Source organism: Megalops cyprinoides, chromosome 19 (assembly GCF_013368585.1).
Source record: "Megalops cyprinoides isolate fMegCyp1 chromosome 19, fMegCyp1.pri, whole genome shotgun sequence".
Lineage (NCBI taxonomy): Eukaryota > Metazoa > Chordata > Actinopteri > Elopiformes > Megalopidae > Megalops > Megalops cyprinoides.
The window spans coordinates 4,281,687-4,292,783 of record NC_050601.1 but is presented as its reverse complement, the minus strand read 5'-3'; the positions used below and the strand labels follow the sequence as shown (position 1 = coordinate 4,292,783).

Genomic DNA, 11,097 nt, shown 5'->3' with positions numbered 1-11,097 from the left:
GAAAGATAGAAAAATAAATGAAGACCTCAAATTTTCCTTAAAAATACTCCATCTTTCCTCCCTCTCTCTCTGCATAAGTGAATACCCCCTGATTCCTTTCTCTGTGGGCAGTGAACTAAACATTTTCAAAAAACCTCAGACCTCACCCTGACGACGGTGCTCTCGGCTTTGCGACTCTGAGCGCACGGACTAAGCGCTAATTACGAGGATCACAGAAACGAACGAGCAGCAGCATCGGTTCCTGGAACAGTGGAATTTGAATGACAGTGGTCCTTCAGCCGCGGATGTGCACCCTTGCATGGACGGCGGCAGGAAAAAGCAGAGCTCCTTCCTCGGGTCTCTGTGACCTCTCAGCCCTCTGCACACAGCATTAGAGCGCTAACACCTACGCTAAAAATACAGACTTCCAATGAGGAAAGTGGCAATTTAAAAAGGCTTCTCGCTGGAGAGACGTGCCCCTGTTCCCATGGAGAACTCCAGGGGTACGTAACGTGCATATTCCTCAGTGCTGTGACTGTAACAATGGACCCACAGAGCAAGTCCCAAATGGGCAGAAGTACATGTTACTTTTGTGTGTATATATGTGTGTGACACACACACACACACACTTGTATGCGTATACTGTATATATACACATACATTTACACATATGCACACACATTAGTGCACTGAGCAGCAGATTATACAATGATCTACTGATCAATGACGTCACACATTATGTTAAGTGTAACTTCATAACATCTTCATAAAGCATCCATAATACCTTCATTACTACTCTATGTAGCAGTCATTAGCAATACCATTACATTAGATGGCAGATACAGGCAACAGGTTAGGTTATATTATGGTCAATAAAAAAAGCAGACACCACACCCTACATAGGTTATCACGAAGCACTGCTTCTATAAATGCGGTATAAACCCGTAATGTCACGTTCATGAAGGTGTTATGTGTGCTTTATAAAGGCTACGTGAATCTGTAGTTTATGTTCCGCGAGACCACAGAGGCATTAACGGACTTATTCCCCTGCACCACCCGCCAGCTTGTGGGGCAGGGGTTGTTCGCAGGACGGATCTGACGGTTTTAGATTTCGCAGCTCTCGCTTGCACTGGACGCATGTCTCACAAGACGTGTCTGATATGACGGATGAAGAAGTGGACGCGAATAATGATAACATACATGGCACAGCCAAGCAATACTCCTATTTCATGTATAATACTGTATAAACAAAAAAATTACATGAATCCACATCAAGAAATACAAATGACAATGGCTCATAGTACTTCTATCCTGAAGAAAAAAAAATACATTATGGAAAAAATATATTCCTTTCATGTATACACCCGTTTTGCAGTTCAAAGCAAGAGTTGTTCTTCTTTACCGCTGAGAATATCACGAAGGGAGTTCAACATTCAACGCAAGTGTTTACAATCGATAGCGTGGGCAAAAGGTGCGAGAACGTGTCTCGCCCTGGGCCTGACGGCCAGATTGTCCCCGGGACACGCCAGCCAAAGATCAAAGATGCTGGGGTTCTGCTGCAAGCATGCTGGAGCAAAAGGCGAAGCGCGCCAAGGCCGCGGGGAAGGACAAACTGCAGATAAACACAGTGCAACTCTGGCAGATGAGAACGCTTCTGCTACCTGACAGGCAAACTGCCAAACTCTGCCCCGAGGTACTACAGGGGGGCTCGGAGGAGGAGGAGGAGGAGGAGGAGGAGGAGGGAGGGACGTCACTTAGAGGGTGGTCTAAGCATTCGTTTTGGATGTTTAACATATTAAAATTTTTTTCCTTTTGAAATTACAGCCATTTCAAGTGTGATCCTGCATAAAATGGCTCCTGCCCAGGAAGTGCAAAGATGGGCAGAGATTACTCTGTGAAGGAGACACCTGCTTGATGGTATCAATCTATTAGGAAAGGTATAAAATAACCCTTCTTTTCCAAAATAACACTTAAACAAGGCAATTTTGCTTATTGCTAGGGCAACCACTTCAAAAGCGAAATCAAACACTAATATACAGCCCGAACACCAGAGGTTTTCCCTGCTTCACTAATGTCAAGTCACTCATTTCTCTGGGCTTGAGGTCAGTTTTCCAAAAGTAAAAATGCCATGTAAAGACTGGATGGATCAGACAATGAAAAAAAAAGCTCACCTCACACTTATTAAGGACCGCAGTGTAACAAAACAAAAATACATAAGTATGCCATACAATTATGTGGCATTGGTCTCATTACATGATTACATTATTGTCATTTAGCATAGTGACTTACATAGGTTACAGTTTCCACATGCTGTCCATCGATACAGCTGGATATTTACTGAGGCAATTGTGGGTTAGGTACCTTGCCCATGGATACAACGGCGGGGAAGAGTCCCAGCAGCCTTTTGGTTACGAGCCCTGATCCTTACAACTATGCTACACTGCCATTCATTTTGTGTTCCTAAAGGGGTCCAGATTCTTAACTTCTACACAACGTTCAAGTACCGGGGAGAGCTATGCAGAGGTCTTCTCTTTGTACAGTGCAGTAATCTAATAAAGCAAGGGGAAAAGTTCACCGCAAATTAATCCCAGAGAATTAAATTAAAACACCCAGGCAGACAGGATTCCCCAAACAGAATGCGCTCCTTCATCTGGGGGGGGTTATATTCCAATAAAAGATAAGGATATTTAACCAAAAAAAAAAAAAACTCAGATGCACCACAATCTATATTTCCTAAAAACCGTATTGCTGGATCTCTCCTTCTGTGACAGAGGCGGTTGAAGTGATGGGGTTGGCCACGCCCTCGTGGAGCTGTGTGAAATGGCCAATAGCGTGACTGAGAGGCTGGAGGGCTGGTGAGATGCAGAGAGACACAGAGAGAGGAAGGTGGGAGGAAACCGATTCACGTCCGTCGACCTTGCCCAGTCTTTAAACTCCCGGCCTCCTTCCCGTCTTCTGTCCTTCCCGGAGGGCAGCGATTGGCTGGCGCCGGATCACATGAGGTACCAGGCGGCTAATCCGGCGATGGCGGCAACCCAGGCGGCCAGAAGGACCTGGCCGGTGGGGTGCCTGAGGGCAGCCACGGCCATCTGACAGGCGTAGGCTGTTCCTCCGCTAGCAGCTAATAGAGCGGAGACAGACAATTCAGAGATCACACACAGAGGAGTGTGAATGAGCCACTGTATGAGACAGAGAGAAGCATAATATCGTCTCAAAATCCACAAAAATGAACCAAGGATCCACATCACTGCTGTTCGTGCTTTAATCTTGTGAGTGGAAATGAAGCCACTTAGAGGGTTGTGGGACACGCACGTTATAGTTTAGCGCTTCAGTATTTTAGATGTTTTTCCCCTCATGTTTCATTGTCCTATTGTAAACAAAGATGATAAGAAGTCAGCAAGTGTGGCCTGCAGTGGTACTGATGGTTCGATGTCACACACCAACTCTCAATCCCATTAGAACAATAAGTACTTACACTGTCTGAGGAGAAAAAATAGCAGCTAGACTCAGGAACACGTGCGCGCGCGCGCACACACACACACACACACACACACACACACACACACACACACCTCCGCTCACCCCCCATCACGCCCTCCAGGGTAAGGCTTACCCATTTTGGCTGCATAGTAGGGGCATTGGCTGATGTCTCCCTGCATGTCCCCATGAGCAGGGACTCCTGCATCCAGCACTTCATCCTGCAAGGTTTTCCCAACCTCCTCCAGCTCAGCAAACACCTGGCGGAAGGAAAAAAGCTCAGAGTGTAGCGGCAATTAAGTCACTTGCCTTAAAAACAGAGGGCTACGGGTTCCAACCCCAGGTGGGGCGTCGCGGTACAGTTAAGCAAAGCCCTCCTGCTGAACAGCTTCAGTAACTGTCCTGCAGTATGTATGATGAAATGTAAAGCCTGGACAATGAAAATCAACCTGTACAAGGCTGAGCAAGGTGAAAAACTGAACAGGGCAAATTACAGACGAAAAGACACTCATTAAAGGACTACCCAATGCTGCAGTGGGATTACAGCAGGAATTCTGTGCTGTGCGTCACTGATTAAAGGTGGAGTGGAGCGTGAGAGACTCCATCACAAGCGGAACAACAGCAGAACGGCTGGAACGGTCCTGGCCTGTACAGGTGGGGGTTGAAATTTTAACTCAAATTTTCCACCTAGGACAAAAGCAGCTTCAAATCTGTAACATCTGGTAGCGAAGCCCTGTGTGCACATCCATTTAGGAAACTGTAGCAGAGATAAATCTGTCTATAGCCACATTCGCATCTCTATAAAATCAAGAGACATTAAGGTGTCCATTCAAACACGAGATAAAGCTCAAAGGATTTCACCTCTAATGGCACCAATTTGACTGCAAGCAGATAATGCCAGGCCAATCCTGGTGGACTCGGATGAACCCACAGGGACTGCCAAAGTTAGTACATGGTACAGCACCAACAGCTTCACTAGAAAAAGATGACACAAGACACTCTCACATCCCCCCTGCTCTCCTTGTTGAAGCGGAAGGCCAGGACTACCCAAGGCCATTTTTGCTCACTTTTTCAAAATACTTCCCCTCAAAATGGCGGGAGTCACATGGTCAAGGCTACCTCAAACAAGAAATGGGAACCTTGACTTGCTTTCGATTGCTCCCTTTGACTAAGTGTACGTGCATTTAAACTTCACAATGCTTGGCGATCTCAGAATTCTTCTCATCCAATTCCCCACGTTTGCATGAGACCTCTCAAATATTTCTGGATTTTACAGTTTTTACTGTAAAGTATTACAATTCAAAAGTTCCATCCCACAACAGTGACACTGAAAAGCAAATGAATTTTAGCTATACAAATGAATTTTTCACACAATCATGAAATGCTGGTTACACTGGACCAAGTGATTTCGGGTTGTTTTAATCAGGCATGAACCAAACTTTTGACAAACATCTTCAAAGCTGGTTATATTTCAAAGGTAAAACTAATCCAAATCACAGTGATATTCATCTGGTTATCAAGCAGCATTTGTCAAAACATTTTATACTAGTAACTTTAGCTTCTTTTTTTTTGAAAATATAGTCAGATTTATCCATAACCATCCTATACCTTGTATAACTAGCCTACTAGCCTCAGCTGTAAAAAAAATGTAATGTTTCAATTGTTACATTGCTGAAACTGGAAGTTTTATTTCTTGGGAGCCAGAGTCTCATGTTAAAGCAATGTTTCTATAATGATTCTGATGCGGTTTAAAGATGCCACATCTGCCGTTTCGTGTAGGGGTGTGTATTTTTTTTCCATTTGCTCATCTTCTCACAAGTCAAGGCGCTGGAATAACGACAGTGGGGCGTGCCCCCCCCCCCCTCCACACCACTCCACCTCAGTCCACTGCCCTCCGCTCCTCTCCCCCTCACCTCCATGTTGAACTGGAAGGCCCGGTTGGCCTCAGCCACGATCCTCTCCTTGGTGGGGGCGTCGAGTTCCAGCTCGTTCATGCGGCTGCGGTACAGCTGCTTGAAGGCCTTGGCGCTGTGGATGCCGTCGAACTGGTAGAAGTTGAGGCCCTCGCCCGTCGGCGGCAGCTTCAGGGCCCGCTGGGCCACCTTCTTCAGCACCTGGCCGCCCGACAGGTCGCCCATGTAGCGGGTGTAGGAGTGCGCCACCAGCAGGGCCGGGTCGGTGCGGCCCACCTCATGGATGCGGTCCACATAGCGCTGGGTGGCCGGGGAGCAGCTGACCTGGCTCTGCCAGTCCTCGCCGTAGAAGTACTCCACGTCCCGGGCCAGCGCCTCATGCCGGTGCAGCTCGGCAGGGAAGTACAGCGGGGCGAACTGGGGGTGGTCCTTGTTCCTCTCGATCTCCTCCTCCATGGCCGTGTAGGTGAAGTACAGGGCCACCGTACCCAGCTGCGAGGCAGAGACAGAGGGACATACTCACACAATCGCCTTTTTAAACATGCGCCAAATCCCACTGGAACGGCTGCACTTTTGCCTAATGCGTTCAGCGCCCTGTGATCAGGGTTTATTTTTTTAAAAAGGATTCAGCCTTTGCATGGTTGGACAAGGTCTATAAAATACTCTAAGAGTTAACGACAGATAATACTGCAGCTCTTAAGAGCCGTTCATGTCAGAAGCCTTGCGCTCTGCATTTTCTGTCTGGCTTTTACCAGGGAATGTTGAGAATCAGAAAGTTATACAGTGGCAGAAGCAGATGTCTAGTGTCTGATAAAACCTGGCTTTTGCCCTCTGAAGAAATGAAACCCAGGTAACCCCAGCATGTGGATAGACATGGTAAGAATTCGCCAGTCCAGCTTGCATGAACCGCAGGGCGTACCCAGAGCATCCCCAGCTGCCCCTCGAGACACACGTCCCCCTGCCTGCAGACATGACCGTTACCGTGATGCTCGGACGGGGGGGCAGACCTTGAATAGCTCCCTGCGGATGCGCCCCCGGAGGAAGTCCTTGACGAACTGCGTGTTCTCGGCTTTGTCGTGTGACTCCTTGGTCCCTGCAGCCAGCAGCTCGGACAGGTCCTCAGGCCTGGGGGGGGATTGGGGGGTTGAAGACAGGTAAGCCACTGACACTCCCAAAAATGAGGACCCTGACATACACACCCTGTCCGTGTTTCTTTTGCCATCACTCACACCCCACCTGCTCCACACACAGACACACACAACAACAATAACAACAACAACAATAATAATAATAAAAACTTGCATTTATATAGTTCCACTACATTACGTTACTGTCATTTAGCGAATACTCTTATCCAGAGCGACATACATGGGTTACATGTTATCCATTTATACAGCTGGATATTTACTTGAGGCAATTGTGGGTTAAGTACCCAAGGGGTACAGCAGCAGTGGCCCAGCGGGGAATTGAACCAGCAACCTTTCAGTTACGAGCCCTGCTCCTTACCACTGAGTCACACTGCCACCCCATACTTGGATCTCAAAGCACTTTACAATGGAGAAGGATTCACTTCAGCCACAACCAATGTGTAACACCCCCTCCCCTCCCCCAGTGAATACATGGTAGCTGTAATCTCCCATGTATCCTCCCCACATATCAGCTGAGGTGAAGAGGGAGCTATTTATTCAGCCAATTAAACTTGGGGGTGGGCAGATGGCTGGACTGAGTGCACCAGATTGAGAAATTTTGGCCAGGACACCGGGGAAATCCCCTGCTCCACACACACAGTACATACACAGACAGGGACAGACACAGGAGTCAGGGTGGACCAAATATAAATCCATACAGGTACGCCATGATGCGGATTTGGACAATATAAGAAACGCAACTGGAAAAATTTCTGCAGACACATTAGGAAGTTTTCAGTTGCAGGTGCACTACCATATGAGGGCATTTTTCCATTTTGGCTGCAACACTTGTGTTACGTACCGGAGCTCTCACTTCCTGACCTGACACTATCCCACACAGAAGGATGCAAAAGCACACTCACATGACATGAATCTCTCTCATGTTCCCCTAAAAGCCATTCAGCCCTGGTTCTTCCAAGAAGGATTTCCATACCTGACACTGTCTTCCACCTCGTTGTCTTCATACACCAGTCCCCCGCCGTTGGACATGGCCTCCTCCTTCCCAGAATCCTCCATTTTCTCTGCAGGCATCGCTGTCCGTCTGTCTGTCAGGCACTGCAAAGGGTTCTGCAGACAACAAAGCCGGCACTGATATCAATGGTGCTTTCACGGTATCACTTAGTCTATCCATTGGTCAGAACTCATCTGGTTCAGACTGAAAGACCTCACGGCACTTCAGCAGGTCTGATACACAAGTAACACAGTTTCTGTTCATATTGATTTCCGTGGCACGAGACAGACAGTGGTGTTTGTTTGCACGCATGCCAAACACAGATCACAGACGTGCTTGTCTCTGCCTCTTGGCCAGCGGGGAGCGCGAGGGGTTTAAATGATCGCTTTGAATCGTGGGATTTGAAGCCGACTGAGGGAGCCTTTGTCCAGTAGGGTAATGTGACACACTGAGAAGAGGGTCACTCTCTGGGTCAGTCCACTGACTGAATACAAAGACATTCACACACACACACACGCAGGGAAAGAGAAAACACAGCTGTGGCAGACTTCCCTCCATTTCTCCACCCCACAATGGTATGTTCTGAACCCTGCTCCATGTGAATGTGGCAACAAACTGCATGCCTGTCCGTCACATCCCGTCTCCTGTGGAGATGATTGTGACATCATCGGAAAGCACTGGACAGGCCGCACGTGACTGGCCGCCGCTTGGAGACAGTCTTCCTGCGGAGTGTCATTTTGAGATGCTGTGATCAGCCTTGTGCTTTGTCTCTTCTAGTGAACAGCTGACGTTGTGCCAAAGAAAACTATTATGCCAGTACTGTTCCCGGTTATTTGGAGTGGAACTCAGCCCAATGCTTTGAGGGCTTGTGCAACTGCTTCTTGGAATTAGACAGAGCATTACAGTCTGTTCCCATCTTCTTTTCTTACCGATTATTTTATGACATTATAACTGAGACCACATCATTTGCCTGCTAGTGGATACATGGATCATTTTCACAGCACATTCAACGGTATCAGAATTCTAATGACAGAAGACACAGTATCTCAATAACTGGTAACATCTAAGCTCTCAGGTCCGCTTTTCAACATTATGGATCATAAAATTACATGAATTAATTGAAAACTTGTAAACAAAACAACTCTTCATAAGAGTATGTTATCCACTCACCACTAGTAAACCACTGGTTTCAGCTGTTAGCATAGCTGACCACAGCACACCCACTCAATGTAATCTCAGTCAATGCTGGTGATCTGAGCCAGGCTACATATCCTTAGCCCTGCAGCTTGTGAACACTTCTCTTTACGATAGTACTGCATGCAGAAAAATATCCATGAACAGTGAGCTACAAGCCCTACCTTTCGACCTAAGAGGACAGCAGTGTTGTGGAAACACTACAGCGTTTGACAGGAGTTAGTCCGCTGCGGTGAACCGACGTCCAAAGACGTGATATTGCACGACAGCCACATTCAACGTTAGGCCGGGATCTAGGTGAAAGAGCTCACCTGTGAAACGATAGCGCAGTCTTGCTGCAATCGGCGGGTCAGTCTCAGCTGTGACCTTGTCGCGGAAAAAAAAAAGCGATGACGTACGACCCGCGGGCACCAGTACGTGAATGACGATGACAACAACAACAATAACAAAAACAACATAGCTGGCTCACAGAGGAAACAGCTGTCATTGCAGTAGCACGGTGCGGTGACAATACATCCAACACAAGCTTTGGGGCTGGAAAGGGGATGAACAGCCAGGATCTGACACGGTCAGATCCAGACAAAGCGACACAGACAAAACACGGTACAACAACACACGCCTGTGCACCTCTGGCGTTTGCTGGGTCCGTTATTGTGTAGGTCACAATGCACAGCGCGTCATTTGGCTGTTGCAAGTTAGCTTGTTGGAGCTCGGGATTTATTAGGAAACCAGTTAAATCGAATTCTGCGTTGACATTTAGGCTGCTGGTTGGCTAGTCAGATACGTAGTGTTTTTAAGGACATTGCAAACTGAGCTAGAACACAATGGGCAGAAATAACCATCTCATATGGTTCCTCCAATTCCACACAAAACAAACACTAAAATAGTAACACACCAGTCACGTACACATGCAGACTGGCTAACAAGCTAATCTACAATCCACCGGCCTGTAGACGGTTAGCTGGCTAGAGAGTGGCGGTTCCATGATGTCTGACAGCTATCCAGGGTAAATCTCCCCGCTTTTAATATTATGACAGCATTCTCATTGTGGCAGCAATCTCATTATTTTGAATGAGTTCATTGCTAGCTACCTGGCATAAGGGACCACAGTAACCTCAACTAGCCAGCTAACTGTACAAACTTGAAGCAATCAATCAAAAAATACAAACGACCTCGCTAAACAGAAACAATATCCGAGCGATTGTGGCACATGAGTTTCTTTTAGAGGCAGAAATCCATAAAGCAAAACTGTTAGCCAAAACGTACTGCGTTAGGTAGTTAGCCTAGCAACCCATCAACCCCATTACCTAACTAGCTAACGTTACGACAAAGTTCAGACTGACCAGACAAAGACCTTGCTGGTTTGAGCAGCAGTGCAGATGGCTAAGCCAGTCTTCTTTTTGGAGTTGCTACGCCGCAGTGATTGCAGTGAGTACAGATCAACCGTGCATAATTTCTTGCCACCCACTCACATAGTGTACTTCAGATACACGTATGCCCGTAGGCTATTTGCATTCATTTAACATGTCTCAACGGGCAAGCTAACTGTCCTTGTAGGCAGCTATAATTACCTTCCTCAGTTCAACGTTGTTGGCCTGGCTCCTCTCGCCAAAAGTATCAGTCAGTGCAAAACAGGAAGTGCTGCCTTGCGTACTTCTAACTGCGAGACCACGTGGTTGCGATGACGCCGCTGTGACAGGCTGAGATTCGCTTGTCTGATATGTGCCGTGAAACCGTCCTGTCGCAGCTGTCCGTCAAGCGAAGGGCGGGGCATACCAACGATCAGATGTGGACTGAGGCTGCATCCGAGTGTGCGCTAACGTCGGTTAAGAACATACTACCCGACCGTTACTGTAATAAGTTCTATGAGTATGCGAGCGAGTAGTAAGGACACAATTCGGACGTACTCCGCCGCCATGTTACCACGTCCTTTGACCCGGATGTTTACATGTTTTAAAAATCAGTTTGCCTTTACTTAGCAGACTGTCAACCTGAAGTGAAACGCAAAAGTTAGCGTTACGTAACAAGCCAATTTATTCGATAGCTTAACCAAGTTGACTGCACCTCCAATGACCTTGCGACCTAAGCGTTTGGATATTGATGTAATTACAGTTTTATCACTTCTGACATAACGAGTAAAACAACAAAAGGGTTAAACAACCAGGAACAGATCAGTTTGCAGCTAACTAATATTAGTTAATCAATTTCAGTGTAGTTATTCAGTTGTCCTTTTACATCTGAAACCATTGGGGAATTCTTCTTCGGTTATTCGGGCTCCAGCTGACTTGGGATAGCGTGGTGTGGTGCGTTTGCATGCCTCAAAATTTCAACGTATGTAGTAGGTCACCCTAGTAGTTCGGACACCCTACGGATTGTGACGTACTGCTTTTTGCGT

The 11,097-nt window shown here is 47.0% G+C and overlaps 1 protein-coding gene across 3 annotated transcripts; it reads right to left on the bottom strand.

The window, feature by feature from the left end:
- Positions 1 to 2,684: 2,684 nt before the first annotated feature.
- On the bottom strand, positions 2,685 to 10,611 carry hmox2b (heme oxygenase 2b). 3 transcript variants are annotated; one of them, XM_036552398.1, is made up of 6 exons: positions 10,274 to 10,611; positions 7,491 to 7,624; positions 6,377 to 6,494; positions 5,370 to 5,861; positions 3,593 to 3,716; positions 2,685 to 3,100 (listed from the first exon to the last, which is right to left on the bottom strand). In XM_036552398.1, the coding sequence occupies exons 2-6, from the start codon at positions 7,586 to 7,588 to the stop codon at positions 2,973 to 2,975; spliced, it is 960 nt and encodes a 319-aa protein (XP_036408291.1). In that variant the 5' UTR covers positions 7,589 to 7,624; positions 10,274 to 10,611; the 3' UTR covers positions 2,685 to 2,972. The 3 variants fall into 3 exon arrangements, with proteins under 3 accessions (XP_036408291.1, XP_036408290.1, XP_036408289.1); XM_036552397.1 differs by lacking the exon at positions 10,274 to 10,611 and adding an exon at positions 10,046 to 10,156; XM_036552396.1 differs by lacking the exon at positions 10,274 to 10,611 and adding an exon at positions 8,867 to 9,019.
- Between the last annotated feature and the right edge of the window lie 486 nt (positions 10,612 to 11,097).